This window comes from Rhinopithecus bieti, unplaced genomic scaffold, assembly GCF_001698545.2.
Source record: "Rhinopithecus bieti isolate Rb0 unplaced genomic scaffold, ASM169854v2 scaffold_15146, whole genome shotgun sequence".
Lineage (NCBI taxonomy): Eukaryota > Metazoa > Chordata > Mammalia > Primates > Cercopithecidae > Rhinopithecus > Rhinopithecus bieti.
The window spans coordinates 38117-59247 of record NW_016808195.1 but is presented as its reverse complement, the minus strand read 5'-3'; the positions used below and the strand labels follow the sequence as shown (position 1 = coordinate 59247).

The window sequence follows — 21131 nt, the reverse complement described above, 5'->3', positions numbered from 1 at the left end:
AAAAATAAAATCATATTTCTGAATTAACAGTCTGAGATTTGTACAAGTGAAATTTTTAAGAGTAATTCCAAGATCCCAGGAACTTGGCTCCAATGTTGTCCAAGTTCTGATTCCCCAGATCCTAAGATTTCACTTCTTTTTTAGAGATAGCCTAACTCTTCTCATTTGACCCCAAAATCTTGCTTATCTTCCTGTGCCTCACCTCTCCCTCTTCCCTACTTTGTTATGTCCTCCTATAATATACACCCCATACTCAAAATTATTCTTTTAATACCTTAATTTTAATGGCTGTGAGCTCCATGAGGTACCATATATGTCTTATTCACCTGGCACATAACACAATGTCTGATATGTAATAAGCTGTCGATAAATGGCTGTACAACTTTTCCTACAAAACACAAAAGAGCATAAGAATATATCTAGAAGGATGTCCACTGCAGCATTGCTGGTGATAATAAAAATTACATTCAAACTAAAAGTCCATCAAGGGGGAAAGAGTAAATGAATTAGGGTAATTAGCATACCTCTGTGATATGGAATAGTATGTGTGCGCAAAACAATCAGGGAAAGAAAAAATTTTATTTCAAAGTCAAGTTAGATATTTTCCTGAATTATATCCTGCCTTAGACAATCAATTCCATCACCCTCCTCTCCATGTCATGTAGATAACTGAGTTGACCATTATCCTTTGAGAGAGTCAAGTTCAAAACTTGAAATTTCTCATATTGTGGTGAGTGCTTAGAAAGACATACATGATTTAAGATTATAGGCATCTATCAGGATACCCATTGGTTATCACCAATGATTATCATTGTTACCATCATCAGTGACATTTATTGAATGCTCACTATGTGCCAAGTACCATGTAAACACTCAATATATGTTATCTCGTTTTGAATTCACGTAACAACTCTCTGAAGTAGGTATTTTTATACCAACTTTAAAGAATGAGTTCAGGGATTGTGGCAAACAGACTGTAGCCTAATCCTCAATGTTTCTCCTTCTGCTGGCTCACACATTTGTGTAATCCCCTCTCCTGAGTGTAGGTGGGACCTGTCACTTGACACTAAGAGAATTTGGCAAACGTGGTGAAGTGTCACTTCCATAATTATTTCACGTAATACAAGACAACTCCATTTCAGTAGACTGGAGCCAGAGACTCTCTTGGGGTAGAAAAGCAGCCATATTAGAGGTTCATGTGGCAAGGATCATGGGAACCTCAGGGCAGCTACAACTGACAAAAAGGCACAGGCTTCAGACATATGTTCAGTCACACGACCTCAAGGAATTGAAGTCCACCAGCAATCCACAGGAGTCTGGAAGCAGATTCTTGCCAGTCAAGCTTTCAGATAGACACAAGCCTGGCTGATACCTTGATTGCAGGCTTGTGAGACCCTGAATAGAGGATCCAGCTAAGCTGATCCTGACTGTGGAAGCCACAAGATAATAAATGTGTGTGATTATAAGACACCAGGTGTGTGGTAACTGGTTATGCAGCAATAGAAAACTAATACAGGGAGGTGAAGTTTCTAGCTCTAGATCCCACAGGAGTCATGGGACTAGATATCCATCCCAGGTCAGTTTGCCTCAAAGCCCTTGTTCAACAGGGCATCCATGCCCTGCCCTCTTGCTCCCAGATGGTACTTTCAAGATTGTTCTACGTATGAGTCTGCATCCTAAAACATGACTCAGCTGAATTCCCCTCATCAACTCAAATCAAAGGATCTTCCCTCACCTGTATCACCTAGCCGATTCCACTATCTTTTCATATATATTGAGCTGCCTGATAGAGGAACAATAATGCGGGCTCACTTTGGGCACTATTGGGAAAGTTTTAGTAACCTGTGGCCCTGGTAGGACCTCCTTGAAGATATGGGGCTTCCATATATGTTCACGGCACACCACTGTGGGGTTGGATGTGTAACTGCTTAATTACTCAGTGAACTGGATGGGCAGCCAGCAAATGGTAGCACTTGGCTTTAAATGATTTGCTGCTCGACAGCACCAACATAACACCTACCAGTGTCCTATTAACCAGGATGGACGGTAATCTCAAGCTCCCAGAATTCCCAGAGAATAACAATTTATGATAAATAATTATGGCATTTAGATATGGTGCTGTGCCCTTCCGTTTTTTTTATTTTATTTTATTTTTGAAAAGGAGTCTCGCCTTGCTGCCCAGGCTGGAGTGCCATGGTGCAATTTTGGCTCACTGCAAGCTCTGCCTCCTGGGTGCACGCCATTCTCCTGCCTCAGCCTCCCAAGTAGCTGGGACTACAGGTGCCCGCCCCCCCCCCGGGGTAATTTTTTTTTTTTTTTTTTTTTTTTTTTTGTATTTTTAGTAGAGACGGAGTTTCACCGTGTTAGCCAGGACGGTCTTGATCTCCTGACCTCGTGATTCGCCCGCCTCAGCCTCCCAAAATGCTGGAATTACAGGCTGAGCCACCGTGCCCGGCCTGTGCCCTTCTATTATTCTCTTGTGAAAGCATTTGTAAACTACATGAATCAGTTGACTCTTACACTAAAGGCAGAATGCATTTAAGAGATGAATGAAAATACCCCTCATACATCATGGAGACATAAAACTATAGTAGTTCACCCATCCAACATTACATCAGTAACCAGAATTTTAAAATTTTCTCTTGTTATAAGCCATCATAAAAATATTTTCCTTATATCAATATATCCTCCTAAATGGTAGACTGAAAATCAATAAGCCAGGATGCAAAAGAAAAGGGAAATAAATATGTGTTATATTTTTGTCATTACTCTCATCACAGAGAGAAGCATTTAAAGAAGCAAATGTTATTAAAATAGTGACATTAAATAAGTACCTATTTTATGGCTTGTCTGTGTATACATTCATTTGTTAATTTAACTCAGGTTGATCATATATCTATCAAGTTCAAAGGCTTACTATGTACCCGGGAAGAACACCAAAAAAATAGACATACAGTCTTTGCTTCCTGAGGCTTTCAACTATATGCATCTAACAATAACCATTTGGACTAATTCAAGCACAGAGAGCCACTGAGACATACCTCTCCATTTTTGCACACATATATATATATATATATATTTTATTTTATTTTTTGAGACGGAGTCTCGCTCTGTCGCCCAGGCTGGAGTGCAGTGACCAGATGTCAGCTCACTGCAAGCTCTGCCTCCCAGGTTTATGCCATTCTCCTGCCTCAGCCTCCCGAGTAGCTGCACATATATTTTATCAGTACACATAGGCATAGAAAAAAGCCCAGAAGGATATATATCACAATGTAAACCATTGTTGCCTCTGGGTGGTGAGATTCCATGTAATTTTAAAAAATTGTATTTCTTAAACAAATAGAAATTGCCCATGAAAATAAAAATAATCATGTATAGCTATTAAAGATTGTTAAGGCTCAGAACACTATCCTCCAAAGTATGGCACTTTGGCATGCTGAGTACTTTGAACTGTAAAAGATGGGAAGGATCTCAGAAGCAAGAAGTTCCCTTTGGCCTTCTCCACACTCCTTTCTCCTTCTCCTGTTTTCCTCCCAGTCAGGTCATGGGAATGAGAATTCCTCTCCCCCAAAGCAGGTCATAGACACTAGAACCTCTCTCTCCTGAAGCAAGCCATAAAACCTAGAGAGGTCATTCTCTGACCTACCTCCTCTGAAAGCAGGCCATAGGACCCTCATTCCAGAAGGGTCTTGCCCCATACCCAGCAGGGAAAAAATTCTGTACGAAGAGGCCAAGAAGGATCCGAACAAACAGGCCTTGCTGGGGTCCCCTGTTTATTACCATTAGAACATACCCTTTTTGTCTGATCATATTTCTATATGGCTGTTCATTCTTCATTGAACCTAAGCATAAAAATACAATTTTCCCTGGGTCTTTGGGCCTTCATTTCTGAAGGCTCTTGTGTCACATGAAACTCGGTTGAGTCTGTTACACTTTTCTCTTGCTAACCTGTATTTCCTATAGAAATGTTGGCTGTGGACCTCAAAATGAGTGAGGGAAAGGTATTACACCTTTTTGCTCCAAGATCTTTTAAGCCATTAGGTCTGACATTAATTAAACAGGTCCACTAAATCCACCAAAACAATCATGCAAATTTTTCTTTGAGTGAAGAACCAACTAAGGGAAAATAAAGAATATTTAGTCCACATTCTTTTTTTCATTATTACTATCAGTTATGGGGTACATGTGCAGAACTTGCAGGTTTATTACATAGGTATACATGTGCCATGGTGGTTTGCTGCACCCATCAACCTGTCATCTACATTAGGTATTTCTCCTAATGCTATCCCTCCCCTAGCCCTCCACCCTCTGACAGGCCCCAGTGTGTGATGTTCCCCTCCCTGTGTCTATGTGTCCACATACACCCTCCCAAGACTAAATCAGGAAGAAGTCAAATCCCTAGATAGACCAATAACAAGTTCTGAAATTGAGGCAGTAATTAATAGCCTATCAACCAAAAAAAGTTCAGGACCAGATGGATTCACAGCCAAATTCTACCAGAGGTACCAAGAGGAGGTGGTACTGTTCCTTCTGAAACTCTTCAAAACTATAGAAAAAGAGGGAATCCTCCCTAACTCATTTTATGAGGCCAGCATCATCCTGATACCAAAACCTGGCAGAGACACAACAAAAAAATAAAATTTCAGGCCAATATCCCTGACGAACGTTTATGTGAAAATTCTCAATAAAATACTGGCAAACCAAATCCAGCAGCACATCAAAAAGCTTATCCACCAAGATCAAGTCGGCTGCATCCCTGGGATGCAAGGCTGGTTCGACATATGCAAATCAATAAACATAATCAATCACATAAACAGAACCAAGGACAAAAACCACAGGGTTATCTCAATAGATGCAGAAAAGGCCTTTGACAAAATTCAACAGCCCTTCATGCTAAAAACTCTCAATAAACTAGGTATTGATGGAAGGTATCTCAAAATAATAAGAGCTATTTAGGACAAACCCACAGTCCATATCATACTGAATGGGCAAAAACTGGAGGCATTACCTTTGAAAACTGGCACAAGACAAGGATGGCCTCTCTCACCACTCCTATTCAATATAGTGTTGGAAGTTCTGGCCAGGGCAATCACGAAAGAGAAAGAAATCAAGGGTATTCGAATAGGAAGAGAGGAAGTCAAATTGTTTCTGTTTTCAGATGACATGATTATCTATTTAGAAAACCCCATCGTCTCAGCCCAAAATCTCCTTAAGCTGATAAGCAACTTCAGCAAGTCTCAGGATCCAAAATCAATGTGCAAAAATCACAAGCATTCCTATGCACCAATAATAGTCAAACAGAGAGCCAAATCATGAGTGAACTCTCATTNCAGTCCATATCATACTGAATGGGCAAAAACTGGAGGCATTACCTTTGAAAACTGGCACAAGACAAGGATGGCCTCTCTCACCACTCCTATTCAATATAGTGTTGGAAGTTCTGGCCAGGGCAATTAGGCAAGAGAAAGAAATAAAGGGTATTCGAATAGGAAGAGAGGAAGTCAAATTGTTTCTGTTTTCAGATGACATGATTATCTATTTAGAAAACCCCATCGTCTCAGCCCAAAATCTCCTTAAGCTGATAAGCAACTTCAGCAAGTCTCAGGATCCAAAATCAATGTGCAAAAATCACAAGCATTCCTATGCACCAATAATAGTCAAACAGAGAGCCAAATCATGAGTGAACTCTCATTCACAATTGCTAGAAAGAGAATAAAATACCTAGGAATACAACTTACAAGGGATGTGAAGGACCTCTTCAAGGAGAACTACAAACCACTGCTCAAGAAAATAAGAGAGGACACAAACAAATGGAAAAACATTCCATACTCATGGATAGGAAGAATCAGTCTCATGAAAATGGCCATACTGCCCAAACTAATTTACAGATTCAATGCTACTCCAATCACCATTGACTTTCTTCACAGAATTAGAAAAAAATTACTTTAAATTTCATATGAAACCAAAAAAGAGCCTGCATAGCGAAGACAATCCAAAGCAAAAAGAACAAAACTGGATGCATCATGCTACCTGACTTCAAACTATACTACAAGGCTACAGTAACCAAAACAGAATGGTACTGGTACCAAAACAGATATACAGACTACCATCAGCGAATACTATAAACACCTATATGTAAATAAACTAGAAAGTCTAGAAGAAATAGATAAATTCCTGGACACATACACCCTTCCAAGTCTAAACCAGGAAGTAGTCCACATTCTTTTAAAAAAATATGTCTTCTTAAAATTAAGCATTATCTGCAATAGTGCTTAAGAGCTCCTTCATTATTTTCCCCTCAGGGGATGTTTAGGCTTATTTTTTTGTTTTGTTTTGCTTTAACTAAAATTTCAAAAGCTTTTAGCAGTATGTGTCCTGAAAGATCAGATTGCAACAAAGCACCTTTTAATCAGTTTGCAAGATGAGCCACAGGAATGCTGGAGGGAGGGGTTCGGGGCATCAGGAGCTGGAGGAAACTTCTGGCAGCAGAATTTAACCACAAACAGAGTACACGCTGCAGCCCCCATTAGGTACTGGGGAAGAAATAACGAGTGAAAGTGCACAAATGAAAAATGCTCTGTAAATGACTGTCTATTTCTCGGCTGTCCATGTGTGAAATAGCTAGAAGGGGATGTTCTTGCTGGAACACTCTGGAGAGAAAAAATGGCAGGAGGCCTTTGATCTATCTTCCCATGTGTGCAGACCTCTGCTGTGCCCATGCTGGCACAGGCTATGCATGCCCAAGCTGGACACTGAATCCTGGGTCTGGCCTCTGCGCAAAAGGGTTGGATGGAATCACAGAGGGCTTTTTCATTGTGGGCGTAGGTGGGTGAGAAAGATTTTTCATATGTTGACTTTGATATATTGAATTCTCTATTCTTCAAATTGCATCACTTACCCAGTGGTAAAGTTGGAAGGGTTATGTTTGTGGTACACACAGTCTTGTAGCTGCGTGCTCCCATAGGGCAGGAGTCATATCTGTCTTCTTTACCATGGAAGACGTGGCACCTCACATGTGGCCTGGTACAGCACAGGGGCTCAATAGGTAGCTGGAAGATGATGCTACAAGGGAGTGAAGAAATGCATACTTTCTCCTGGTCACATTGAAAATCTCTCACCTCCTAATGGGTCTTGTCCTTTCTACTTTTGCCCTTCAATAACCCATTCTCACACAAGAACCAGAATGATGTTTTTAAAAACAAATCAGGTTCTAAAATTAGCTTACAGTGATGGTTGTACAACTCTCTACATATACTAAAAACCATTGAACTACATACTGCAAATGGGTAAATTTTGTAGTATGTAAATTCTATCTCAATAAGGCTGTTAAAAAAAATTAGATTGTCATTCTATGCTTAACACCCTTCACTGGTTCCTGACATTTCACGTAGAATTCGCCAGACTGCTTATTGTGATGTACAACATCCTATCTTTCCCACAAGCTCTGCCTGCCTCTCCAACCTCACCTCACACCAGGCCACGGCTTACCTCCCACTCTTCACTGAATCTGCCTAGCTTGATCCTGCCTTCCACAATATTCTGTCCACAATATTCTTCATACTTTTTTCTTTTCTTCCTTTTATTTGCACCGTAAGATTTCCACATCCTCTCTCTGTACATTCCAAATGGTGGCTCTCATTCAGATCTCAGCTCAAATTCCATCTTCCCGCCTTAGGTCATGTAATTGTGAATCACCATCATTTTCTCTCATATTATTATATTTTTATAGGGCTTCTACTTGAAATTATCTTGTTTCTTCATTGTTTCCCTTACTCAAATATAAGCTCTGTGGGGTAGAAAATATTGTGTTTTAACCCCTGAAGAACTGCCTCAGACATAGTAGGAACTGATAAATATACATTAAATGTTGACTGCCCGGTTCCTGCATGGTTTATTCTACCAAACTTGTCAGAAAACAAACAAACAAACAAACAAACCCATGAATGTTTACACCTGAGCATATCTTTACAAGAAAAAAAGTTTTAAAACTCATTGCTTTTGAATGACTTTTCATTTTTACATGGCACAGCAAAATAAGCAAGCTTCTATCTGGGAACAATTGATTTCCAAAGTTAGAAGACTAAAATCATGTAAATATTTCACTATACAAGATGTATTATAATGCTGTTAAGGTTCAGTCGCAGTCACTTTAAGGATGGGGGGTGGAGGGAGAGGGACAGCTGGACTTCCAGTCCAGACCAATACTAAATGGCATTTGCAGACACAAAAGCAGCTGGATACTTACCAAAAGATCTAGGTCATAAGAGGTTTCCTTATTCTCTTTCCGTTGATTATTTAGAAATCTTAGGAGAACCAAGATAATATTTGTAAAATTATCAAGAAAAGTCTTCCTTTTAAAACTTCACTTTTGGTAACTATATTTCAGGAATGATAGGGCTCAATGATAGCCACATGCTCTGAACTGCTTTTAACATCTGACATTCTCATATGCCTTTGCTGCTTCGAAGTCCTTCCACAGGAACTGTCTCAATTGACTTCACCACAGCCTATGGGAAAGGCAGACAGGTGTAGAACTTTTTTTAAGGAGAAGGAAGCAAAGTTCAAAGAATTGAAATGACTTGCCCAAGGTACTGTTGCCAATAAAGAGGGATTCTAGTCACGTGTTTTTCTGACAAACCACTGGCTCTTTCAAAAGCCTTATTTAGGAAGCTACAGCAGTTCTCCTCACAGATTATCCAACAAGAAGTGATAGTGATAGCAATCAGTGTTTCAGAGAACTAAGAACTGGGAATAAAAGTAAGAGGGATTTGTATTCAACTAAATAATTGATTCACCTCATTTTAATAATGTATAGATTTCTGAAAAGTCATCAGTTTGGCCTTTAGTGTAACAAATTATACACATACACTATTTAACTTGTGTTCTTCACAGCCATATTGGTTTATGGAAAAATCATTAAAGCTTAGCAATCTTTTGATATTTTAAGGTTTTGTTTCTACTGTTTACAAATGTTCTTGAAAGCTGTAAGTTCAAGGCCGGGCGTGGTGGCTCCCGCCTGTAATCCCAGCACTTTGGGAGGCCTAGGCGGGTGGATCACAAGGTTAGGAGATCGAGACCATCCTGGCTAACACGGTGAAACCCCATCTCTATTAAAAATACAAAAAACTTAGCTGGGTGTGGTGGCAGGTGCCTGTAGTCCCAGCTACTCGGGAGGCTGAGGCAGGAGAATGACATGAACCCAGAAGGCAGAGCTTGCAGTGAGCTGAGATCCAGCCACTGCACTCCAGCCTGGGTGACAGAGTGAGACTGTCTCAAAAAAAAAAAAAATACAGCTGTAAGTTCAGGTTTTAAAGCTTTCCAGAAGCAAACCAGCATTTTAATGAGTAACATTTCATGTCAGGTAATATCCTTAGGCTTGCATTTAAGTGCTTGCTTACTTCCAAAGTGTTTTTATGAAATTATTAATGTGGGAGGCGTGTAAGATTTTACACTTTACATGGAAGCTCATTGACATTACTAGATAGATAACTGACACCATTTTTAGCCCAACAGGATGCTTCATATTGATTTGTTTCAGTTCTTATAAGGCACTAACTTCTCAGAAGTCTTTGCTAAATCTATGAAACTAATTATGAAAAGATTCTCTTAAAATTCAAGCACCAAGCACTCTAAAGAAATGTCTGCAATCGCATGATCACTGCAGCATTATTTACAATAGCCAAGATATAGAAAAAAAACAAAGTACTCATCAACAGATGAATGGATTTTAAAAAATGATGTACACATATAGATAGATAGATAGATAGATAGATAGATAGATAGATAGATACTATTCAGCCTCAAAAAAATAACAAATTCTGTCATTTGTGACATGGATGAAGCTAAAGGACATTATGATAAATGAAATAAGCCAGGTAGAGAGAGACACAATACGATCTCACTTATATGTAGAATCTAAAGAAGTCAAACTCACAGAAACAGACAGTAAAAGTGGTTACCAGTGGCTGGGGAGGGCAGTGGTGGTGGACGGGGAAAGATGAGATGTTGGTCAAAGGGTACAAAGTTTCAGTTAAATAAGAGGAATATATTCTGGTGATCTACTGCACAGCATAATGACTACAGTTAATAATAATGTATACTTCAAAGCAGCTAAAAAGGGGATTTTAAATGTTTTCACTACCAAGAAGTATTTGAGGTGATGAATGTGCTAATTAGCCTGATTCAATCATTCCACATTGGATATATGTATCAAAACACCATATTCTACCCCATAAACAATTGTCAATTAAAAATTTAAAATACTCAGCTGTCTCACCAAGACTCACATAGCAAAACTTAATCTTTACATAAATATCTAAGCATTTAATCTTCACAGACATTTCTTGGGCTATTCTAGTTCTTAAGAAGATTGAATTTTGATGTAAAATACTTCATTGGAGACCATAATGGTTTGTCCCTTGAGAGAGCTCTGTTGAGTACTTGGGATGAGAAAACTCAACAGTTTATTATTTATGTTTTATTACTATTCTGACTACCCATTTGTTATTAATACCTAAAAACCAAGCAATAACTTAAAATGCAACTAATCTGCATTATTTTGCATATCCTTTTTTCCCAGTCCCTATCCCTGTACAGTTCCTCTTCCTCTCAAGCAACTATTTTACTTTCCATGAATAAAGAATAAGTTTCAGTTGCTTACTGTAACAACCTGTTTTTCCATTCCTTACCTTTTACACTGAAGAGCTGCTATAGGTATCATTAGTCCAATAACTGATTTCCATAACAAAGACCTGAGAGGAAACTAGAAACTTCCCTCTGAATCAAAGATTTACTGATGTTCAGTAGTTTTTAGGCTACATATACTTCGTATAATACTGTTTTAATGCTTAACACATATATCTGGTAAAAATAACTTGTGGGTTCACCAAAATACACATCTGAATTGGGGAGGGGGGACGGGGGAGGGATGGCATTGGCAGTTATACCTGATGTAAATGACAAGTTAATGGGTGCTGGGGAGTTGATGGGTGCAGCACACCAACATGGCACATGTATACATATGTAACAAACCTGCACATTGGGCACATGTACCCTAGAACTTAAAGTATAATAAAAAAATTTAAAAAAATATACATCTGAATTAAGTGATCTATTGACTCAGCTGTGTGTGCCACACACATAGATATATAGAGATGGAACTGTTCAATAAGCCATGAGATGCAGAAGACAAAGGAAAACTCCCGTACTCTCTGATGGTATTAATCACATATAGCGTGTTATCTCAACAAGTTCAATAACAATGTTCTCCAGAGTGGCTTAATTAAGCACAGCAGCTAAGAAGCTTTGGTTTGGGCACCACCTAATGGCAGAAAATGTTTTTGTAAAACTCTACTTGGCTTGCTGTGACTTGCTAACTTTTTGTATTTTAGTTTACACTGCTTTAGAAAATGTCAAAAAAAAAAAAAAAAAAAAAGAAGAAAATGTCTGCCTTTTCTTGACCTGTTAATAAAGTGTTCCATTTTCTTGAGAAGATTAAGTCCTTTCCATGCGTACTTTGGAATAAGTTGTCTTTTATGGTGGGAAAAATGTACCAATGAAATGAATACTCGAAAATTTCTATTCTATCTTTAAATATTTAAATTACTTCATAATTAAGAACTACATTTTAATTGAATCGCTTTGAGTCCTCAAACTCTTCTGCACTGTATATCCTCATAATAACCTGTCACAAAGAAAACAGCATACATTTCTGAAAAAAGGTACTTATTAGAATTCAGTAATTTTATGTATCTGATTAGCTGCTAAAACTACTCCTGAATGTATAAATAGTGATATACACACCTTTAACATCACCATACACATTTAAGTTTTTGCAAGAGATCCTTGCCTGAACATAATGTTCATTTTGTCATTCAACAGAGGTAAAATATCTGTGGTAATATAGAACAGATAATCAATGTTTTAAGAAAAGATATTTATTATTTACACCACTGAAATTAGTCCTGTAAGAACAATATACACCATGTTTCTTTAAAAGGATCAATTCCTTTCAAATACAAGAACTGTATAAAGCAATATTGTCAACACAAAACAGTGGTCACATTACATATCTGCAGGCTTAAGCATTGCAAATAATATATTTTTTTAATCTTATGGCTAGATATTTTCACTGAAACAGTGTTAGCACTTAGACAAGATGTAGCTGGAACAGAACAAAAGCTTTTGTTCATGCTTTTAGGAATCAATCAGTGATATGTCCCTTTTAAAATTTATTGCCTTTAACTGCTTTTATGACAATGGTTTTAGGCAGATTATACTTAGCCACCAAAAGAGACTCATTTTTGTTCCTTAGTTTTTATTCTTCAGTCTTCTGTTTCTCATACTAAGACAGAGCTGTATCAAGACTGACGTTTTCCAGCTTTACTTGGACATGTACACACATACAGGCCTAACTGAGACCGCTCAGAATTTAGAAATGTAACTAGTGGCATACAGAAGAGAAATTGTGTCTATGACAAAGGAATAAAAAATTCTTGATAATTTTAAGCATAACAAACTGGGTTCTTTGATCAAAAACTTTTTTTTTTTTTGGTTTTAAAGGGGAAAGCACTAGTTTCAACATGGGTTTGGTCTTAGATTTAGTCAGACAATAACACAATGAGACAAAAACACAAAACATAACTTGTTTCCAAAGTCACAAAATGACATTGTTGAGCATACATTTTTCTCCAGTGTGTGTGTGTGTGTGTGTGTGTGTGTTTGTGTGTGGTTGGGGGGTAGGGGGTAGGGGTCAGCAACCAACGCTGGAGAAAATATTTTTCAAGAGTAACAGAATATTCATATAGGGGACAAGCATTTTTTTAGCATATTGCTATCATCTTCAAAAAATATAAAATTAAATTTACAAAAAACTGGAAGACCAAGTATAAGCATTATGGTATTTGCTTCAGTGTCCAGCACTATCATAATGATTTCTAGCATAAAAGCAAGAAGTTCTTGGATCTTAAGTATCTTCAATAACTGTCAGTATAACTTGTAACTACTGTCCTTGCTTCTTTGAGAGATATCTGCAAGAAATAAAATAAAGATATCAAAGCTGTATCATGCTAAATTCATGAAGATAACCTAACTTTCCTCCCAAAGGAGTTTATTCTAATAACGAAACATTTCAAGATGAGTATTCTTAATAATCACTTATATCTACCGATTATGTGCATGCACAGTTCTAAGTACAGGTATTAGCTTATTTAGTCTTCACAACAGCTGTAAGGAGTTTCTATTAGAATTATTCCTACTTTACAGGCACAAAGAAGTTAAGCAATTTGTCCAAATTCACACAGCTACAAAGTGGAAGAGCCTAGATTCAAAACAAGGCTCCAGAGGTGGTACTCACTGACTATCACTCCATACTGCCTTACTTCCAATGTGAAGGTCACTCTATTAACTAGTATTGTAACTTCCAAATACAGCTCCAACTCCATAAAGATCTTATTTTTCTTACAGCAAGACAGTGGGCAAAAGATGCTAAAGGTCTTTGATCAAGAGTGTAAAAGATACAAGACATTAACTTACTAAGCAAATGTTTTTCATTTTGTTTAATAGAAATCTACCACTAAATTAAAAATGTGATCTCTATTTCTCACATTTACAAATTACTATAATTGGTGGTGTGGGGATGGGGAAAGAGTTCCTAAAATCAGCAAACTTGAACATGTTTTGCTGGTACAATTTGCTCACTTTGTGGCACTGCACTAAGCATTTACTATCTTCTTGACTCAGTTACATTATCTGCAATGCAAAGATGGGGGTAAAAATGTCTGCTTTGTCTTCCTATTAGGATTATAGACTCTTAGAAGACTTGTGTCAAAGTGATCTGAAAAGTCAAAAGTGGAATCTGAAAAGCCAAAGTGTTATTATTACACAAATAGTTTCTTTTGGTGCTGTATTACTGGAACCAGATCCCTAAAGATCTAATTCCCCCCAAAATACTTGTAATACATAGTAACACCTTCCACTTATCCGGGGGCTTTTCTCTGTCTCAAAACCTTCATGTTTATATGCAACACCTATATAGATTTGTGTATACATTTGAGTTTAGATAAAAGACTGAAAGACTATATACCAAGATGGTAACAGTGGTTATCTTTAAAAAGGAAAATTATGAGTAATTGTTTTTTTTAGTGGGATAAAGTTTTCTACCTTTTCTGCTACACACAAGTTACTTGTAATTTTTAATAAATAAATACATGAAATTTTTACATGTGTTTTATTTTATCTTTACATTATGTTACAGTATGAGAAGAGGGATTACGTGATTCATAAAGGAGTAGCCTACCTAACATCACAAAATAATTTACAGGCGGCATCATCAACATATGCTAGTCTCTCAAGTTCTCTCTTCTAGAAGTATTAAAGAGCTTACAAGAGGTATGTTTATGAACAAGTTAGAGGTTAAGATGAAAGGGGAAAATACTTTCGGGGTAGATCACTGGATTAGAAAATGTTTTAGAAGTCACCTATTTTAAATAAAATTAAGACAGCTATATAAATACTGGGGTCACTGATGAAAATGATAATTTTTTCTTCATTGATGTAAGAAGAAAATAAATAAGCAATTAAAACTTACCTTTCCCAATATTTGTGATTTAGATCCAAAAAGTCATCTAATTTTGCTATTTCCTTGAGGTACTGAGTTAATTTTAAAAGTTCTTTGTCTTTATCTCGATTTAGGTGCGCTTTCATAAAAGGCCTTATCTATTAGGAAACAAACATTACTCAACACATCACAATGTGATAAGGAAAACTAACAAATCTATACTATCATTTCAATTAGAGTTAATGAGATTAAAATATCACCAAGAACATAAATACTAAAAATTACTTTTATATTAGCTTAAGTAGAAAGTCATGTATAATGTTTACAAATGACAAACTCTCCCACCTATTTTACCAAACATTATCTTTTCAATCTGAACCTGACAACACCAGCTTTCTTATAGCACTTGAATCCATACATAGCTACTCTACTTTGCAAAACTACTTAGCCCTTCCTGCTTCCTATCATTCTAGTTGCTTCTAATTAATTTCATTCATATTTTATTCATAAAAATTTAACCCAAATACCAGCTTGATCTAACAGTAGTGAGATACATTTTAACAATGATGATTTTATTTTATTTTCTATTAAATTTTATATAGCTGATATCATTATACATTTATATAACCTGTTTCCTCCTACACTTTATCATAAGCATTTTATCATTAAATTCTCCATTAAAATCATTTTAATTATGCAAGAGTTTTCCATAAAAGAACTGTCATATTTTCCAAATGTTTAAGGCTGATTTATTTTATGATGAAAACAGTTTAAAAAGCATTATTTCAAACCACACAAGTCAGAATAATAGACCGAGGTAGGGGGCTGCAATTAGTAAGGAATAACATATCTTGACTTGAGTGGCGGTGCTATGAATGCATATGTTTATATGCAATCTTTATCTAGATTTTTGCATATATCTATGCTTAGAAAAGACTAGAGGACTATACATCAAGATGGTAATAGTGTTTATCTTTGAAAAGGAAAATCATGAGTAATTTTAGTGGAATAAAATTTTTTACAAGAATTACCTTTACAGTTTGTTAAACTATAATCGTATGCACTTTTTCTTATTTTACAGCTTCAATAAAGAATTCTGCTGTTTTGTGAAAGACATCTGCTCAAATATCTTCATACAACTCAAGATAGTCTTTCAATAATTTTAAATTAATTTTAGATAATATGATACAACTAAGAGTTACTTCAAAATATTGAGAGGGAAGTAGGGTATAGAGTAAACAATAACCATCCATGAATTAATAAGCTAACTTAAACTGAATAATATCTACATGGGGGTTTAAGCAATTTTATATAGTTCTGTTTATATTTGAATTTTTCTGTTATCTTTAAAAGAAAATCATACATATTCCTAAAGCACACATATTCTTAAAGCACACATGTAAGCACTGATTTCATCATACTTAGCAAAGTATTAATATAGTCTTTTGATTTGGAGAAAATGAAAATTGGTCATTAGTTATTAATTTTACACAGTTAACACTGAAAAATGAATGATATTTAATCACTGTCACTTACTGAGAAGCAAGAACAATGAGTGAGCCCAAAGGAGTCTACTACCATATCTATCAGGCGTAGGGAAGGGTTTAAGTATTTTTTACATACTTTACTTCTGTCAGTGGAAAAACACCACCAGTCTGAAATGGACAGAAGAAAATTTTCCCAGGTGTTCTACTCTCATCAGAACAGCTTGGTGCCAGTGACCTCCACACTGTTAGCGGGCTCCCATACTGCTTGAAGGGCACCAGTCAGAGCTGTCAAAGGGAGTCTTCTCAGAAATCAGCATTTGTGGGAGATACCACTTCCAGAAAGGCAGTGCAGCAGTGCTGTCTCCCAGCAGCATTGAATGTGGGGGATGAAGACGATGCTTTATAGGGCCTTGCTTAGGCCCTGGGGATGGGAGTAAACAGAGGCATGATATGAGGATGTAGTGAAATGAGTTTCTGCATAATCCTGGGTGATATGGTAATGTTTTAAAGTATTCCTTCATTCACTTCCTAAGGACTGAAAGGCAACAGATTAACTTTTAAACAATACATAATGTACTAAAGTGTCCAAATTTAAACAGCAGGAAATTACAGGGTTGGTGGGTAGTAAATAAGATTTTCAACCCAAGGCTCTGCTAAGTTATTTTTACTTTCCAAACATTTGCTCTTAAGCACTATTAAACAACAAAACTAAAATATTCTAATGATTCTGGTTCTAAAATTTAAAATAAATTAAGGGTGAAAATCTATTCACCTAATTGACTTCACTTGCTCCAGTATAACCACTGTTTACTGTATATTTTTAAATATTGATCTAAGTGATCACTAAAAGGACAGGAAACCACCCTCTTGTCTCAGGTCAAGGAAGTATTTTTAGAAACTTAGATCGTCCAGATTAGCTGAATTCTCCTATATCACAATTTCCTTGTATGGACAATAAAAATGGAGTTTTCAGCCGATAAGCTGCTTTATCCGTGAACAAGATTCACATTCTTTTAGTGTAATTCTAAATTCATATTCACAGTACCTTCCATATATTTCAAACCTTATGACTGACAAACTTATGTTTAATAGAACTATTTTCAAAATAAGCAGTCTTATTTTTAAGATCTACATGAAATCTTTGAGATTTCTACCAAGCGCATTATGAAAGCATGATAACAAAACACAGTATTTGAGGATATTTCTCCATTTTAGAACTGTTTCTGGACTGGGCAAAGTCGCTTATGCCTGTAATCCCAGCACTTTGAAAGGCTGAGACAGGTGGCTCACCTGAGCTCAGGAGTTCGAGACCAGCCTAGGTAGGCAATGTGGCAAAACCTTGTCTCTACCAAAAATACAAAAAGTAGCCAGGTGTGGTGGTGTGCACCTGTAGTGCACCCAGCTACTCGGGAGGCTGACATGTGAGGATCACTGAAGCAAGGGAAGTCGAGGCTGCAATAAGCTATGACCATGCCACTGCACTCCAGCCTGGGTGACAGAGCAAGACCCTGTTTCAAGAAACAAACAACAAAAAACCCTATCTGTCTCTATGATGGTGTGGGCATATCTTTAACCTTAATCTTAACCTTTAATCTTTAACCTTAAAAGAGGTTTTCACGAAGTGTTATCTTGGGTAGATTAATTTTATAAAAAAGAGGTTTTCATGGCCAGGCGCGGTGGCTCAAGCCTGTAATCCCAGCACTTCGGGAGGCCGAGACGGGCGGATCACGAGGTCAGGAGATCAAGACCATCCCTGGCTAACATGGTGAAACCCCGTCTCTACTAAAAAAAATACAAAAAACTAGCCGGGCGAGGTGGCGGGCGCCTGTAGTCCCAGCTACTCCGGAGGCTGAGGCAGGAGAATGGCGTAAACCCGGGAGGCGGAGCTTGCAGTGAGCCGAGATCCGGCCACTGCACTCCAGCCAGCCAGGGCGACAGAGCGAGACTCCGTCTCAAAAAAAAAAAAAAAAAAGAGGTTTTCAATAAAAGACACACAAGGACCACCCGTGGAGCGTCTAAATCTACCTCTGGAATTGGAATTTAGGGGATGGGGACATATTTTTTTTAGGAATTCCTTTAGTGGGTCTACTAAGTATGGTCTTTTAGAAACCCTACTGTAAAGTAATATAAAGAAGCAGACATTTACAATAACATCTCTCCCTGCATCAAGAGATGAATGGAACTCAAATGTTCGTTAGGAAAACAAAGTTTCTTCTAAACAAACATGAAACTAATGATAGTATTTTTTTAAAAAAAAGCTAAAGGTCTCCTCAAAAATTACTCCTTGACCATCATGGGCTCACCTCCTTGCAAGAATAGGTAATAACCATTAGTTTCACAGACAAGTTTACATCAATCACATTTCTTCTCAAGACTCAAGAATACATTTTTGTACCTTATACCTGGTGAAGCACATGTAAGAAAAGCACTTCTCCCCAAACCTTAAACAGAAACCATTAAGGACAACATAATCACTTTTCTTCCAAGTCAATAGTTTTTATACTTGTGGCAATTCACTACCTAGATTAGCATTCTTTCCCTAAAATATCCTCATTGTAAACAAAAAATCAAATCAACAAAAGAAAGGTTTAAAAAATGTACTTTAAGTTTTTCCCTCTTGCCTTTTAGAACTACCAAGGACCCAGCTAGTAGAAAAGTTTAGGATTGAGGATAAAAACATCTCAGTGTCAGGACTGCGACTTCAAACGGAGACTCCATATGCAATAGTGCCATAGTACAGAGTTATCTCTTCCATTTTCATATTGCGCCAACATGTAATCAACTATGGGTACCAGAAACTTTTAAGTTTCAAATTTCACTCTTACCAATTTTACACTGTTACCAAGATGAAATGTCACATAAGATTGAATGCAATTGCATGCTAGGATTGTCACTGACCTAGGAACCAAGTCACTAGAGTTTAACCCAAATTCTGCCATTAGCCAGTTACATACACAATCTTGGGCAAGTCAGGAACTTCTTCAACCTCAGACTGTTTCCAAAGTTAAGAAGGTGGGCAAGAGATGACTGTGGTTCCTTCTAGCTCTAGCAACGTCTAATTCTAAGATCTGTACTTGCCCTCTAGGAATTTTCAAAAACGTCTTTAGTTTCAGTTTAAAAAGAAAAAACAAAGTACCCTTACTGCCATTTCTCAAGCTAACCAGAATGTTTAAAATGCCAAGATTTGTATACCTAAAAAAATAACTAATGATTTTACTTTTGATGCTAAAAGTCAATATTGGGAAGCCCATGTTGCTCCCACAGAGCTAATTAAAAATAAAATACTTGGGCCAGGCACAGTGGCTCAAGCCTGTAATCTCAGTACTTTGGGAGGCCGATGTGGGCAGATCACGAGGTCAGGAGTCCTAGATCAGCCTGGCCAACATGGTGAAACTTATCTACTAAATATACAAAAGTATATACTAGTTCAGTATATATAAGTATCTACTAAATATACAAAAATTAGCTGGATGTGGTGGTGCGCTCCTGTAATCCTAGCTACTCAGGAGGCTGAGGCAGAAGAATCACTTGAACCCAGGAGGTGGAGGCTGCAGCGAGCCGATATTGCACCACCGCACTCTAGCCTGGGCGACAGAGCGAGATTCCGTCTCAAAAACAAACAAACAAACAAACAAACAAATACTTGGATGAACTAGCTAACTATGGAGACATCAATGCAAAAAAGACAAAGGTCAATTTCTACATGAATTGTTCTTAAACTTTTCTTGCCTGTGACGTAAGAATACAGTACTTCCAAAAATATATGAAATTCAACAGTGCTTACTACAAAAGTTCTACCACACAGTCCAGATTACGTGAGCACATAACAAGTAAAAGTATGTCTTACCTTTAGTCCATTCTGTGGGTTCATTAGAAAATTTCTCCCAATGTCATCAAACATAATGGTGTTTTTCTTGCTGTAAAACTCCGAAAACTTTCCCCATATAACACCAAGAGGCTTTACCTTAGAACAAAAGTTTACATTTAACTCAAATTTTATCAATATTTCATCCTGTCTTAAAAGCAGGAATACTGCAAACTGCCTTGCAGAACAATGCCAAAGCGTTCCTTTCCTCCTGTGAGACAGGTGTGAACTAATTATTAAATGCAACCCACTTTAAAGCACAATGCATTTTGCAATACTGAAACTTCTGAAAGGTTGGTTCATGTCCAACTGAACTACACCCATTATAAAACTTTCCATAATTTTAACGTGAAGATTTTGGGTAAAATAGATTATTTAATTTTTTAAAAATCCAAAGTAATTGTTTAGATGTCTGCTATGCAGTCACATGACTTCCTTGGTTAACACATTCCTTCTCAGAGCTTGGGAGTCACATGGAGTCTGCTTTCCAAACTAGAACACCTTAGTCAAAAAAAAATGTATTTGGCTCTTTCAATTGATAATTTAAATATTTTGTAGAGGAAAACCTCATTTTATCTTTAACTCAGTGGCACAGGTGCATAATTTCTAGGGAATTTGATTGCTTAACTTCAGAAGCGCCATATTTTACAAATTCTTACTCTTATTTCTGAATTGTTAAACTGAAGCTTCAAAGAGATAATTTCTCATATAGTCTTACCTGTTGGTATTTGTGTAAAGTCTCTGTAAGACTACACAGGAAATAACACTGATTGACTATAGGGAGAATAAGTGGCTAGGTGCCAGGTGAAAGATGACTTTTCATTATGTACTTTATTCTGTTTTTAGTCATTACACATTTGGAAAACTTTTAAATTAATTTTTAGAAAATTACTTTTGCTGAAGACAAAAGTCTTATGGTATTATGAGAACAGAATGTAATAATAAATATATGAGATTAAGTGGTAATAAATAAATAGTGATAAAGGTTGTCACTTTAAAATTTTTTTCCTCCTATAATTTAATTTGGAGAAAGCTTTTTCCTTCCTATTGTCCTGCCTATTACAAAAAATATTAATGAAATATTTTAATTTACTAAAATTTTACTTTCCTGATTTTGTTTTTTTGCTACTAATCTTGTTTACTACTGAAACAGAAACCGACCACTCCAGCCCTGCGAAATAAGACAAATATATAGGAACTAATACAATAAGCCATATTTTGA

General features: G+C 36.9%; 1 protein-coding gene across 2 annotated transcripts in view; it reads right to left on the bottom strand.

Annotated features, from left to right (window-relative positions):
- Positions 1-11918: 11918 nt before the first annotated feature.
- The window catches only part of UBLCP1 (ubiquitin like domain containing CTD phosphatase 1), a 36203-nt gene continuing 26990 nt past the window's right edge, over positions 11919-21131 (bottom strand). For both annotated transcript variants that reach the window (XM_017885729.1, XM_017885728.1), the window contains exons 9-11: positions 19892-20008; positions 14588-14715; positions 11919-13028 (exon numbers count right to left, since the gene is read on the bottom strand). In XM_017885729.1, coding sequence (XP_017741218.1) covers positions 13001-13028; positions 14588-14715; positions 19892-20008 — 273 coding nt within the window. In that variant the 3' untranslated portion in view covers positions 11919-13000. The remainder of the gene's footprint in view (positions 13029-14587; positions 14716-19891; positions 20009-21131) is intronic.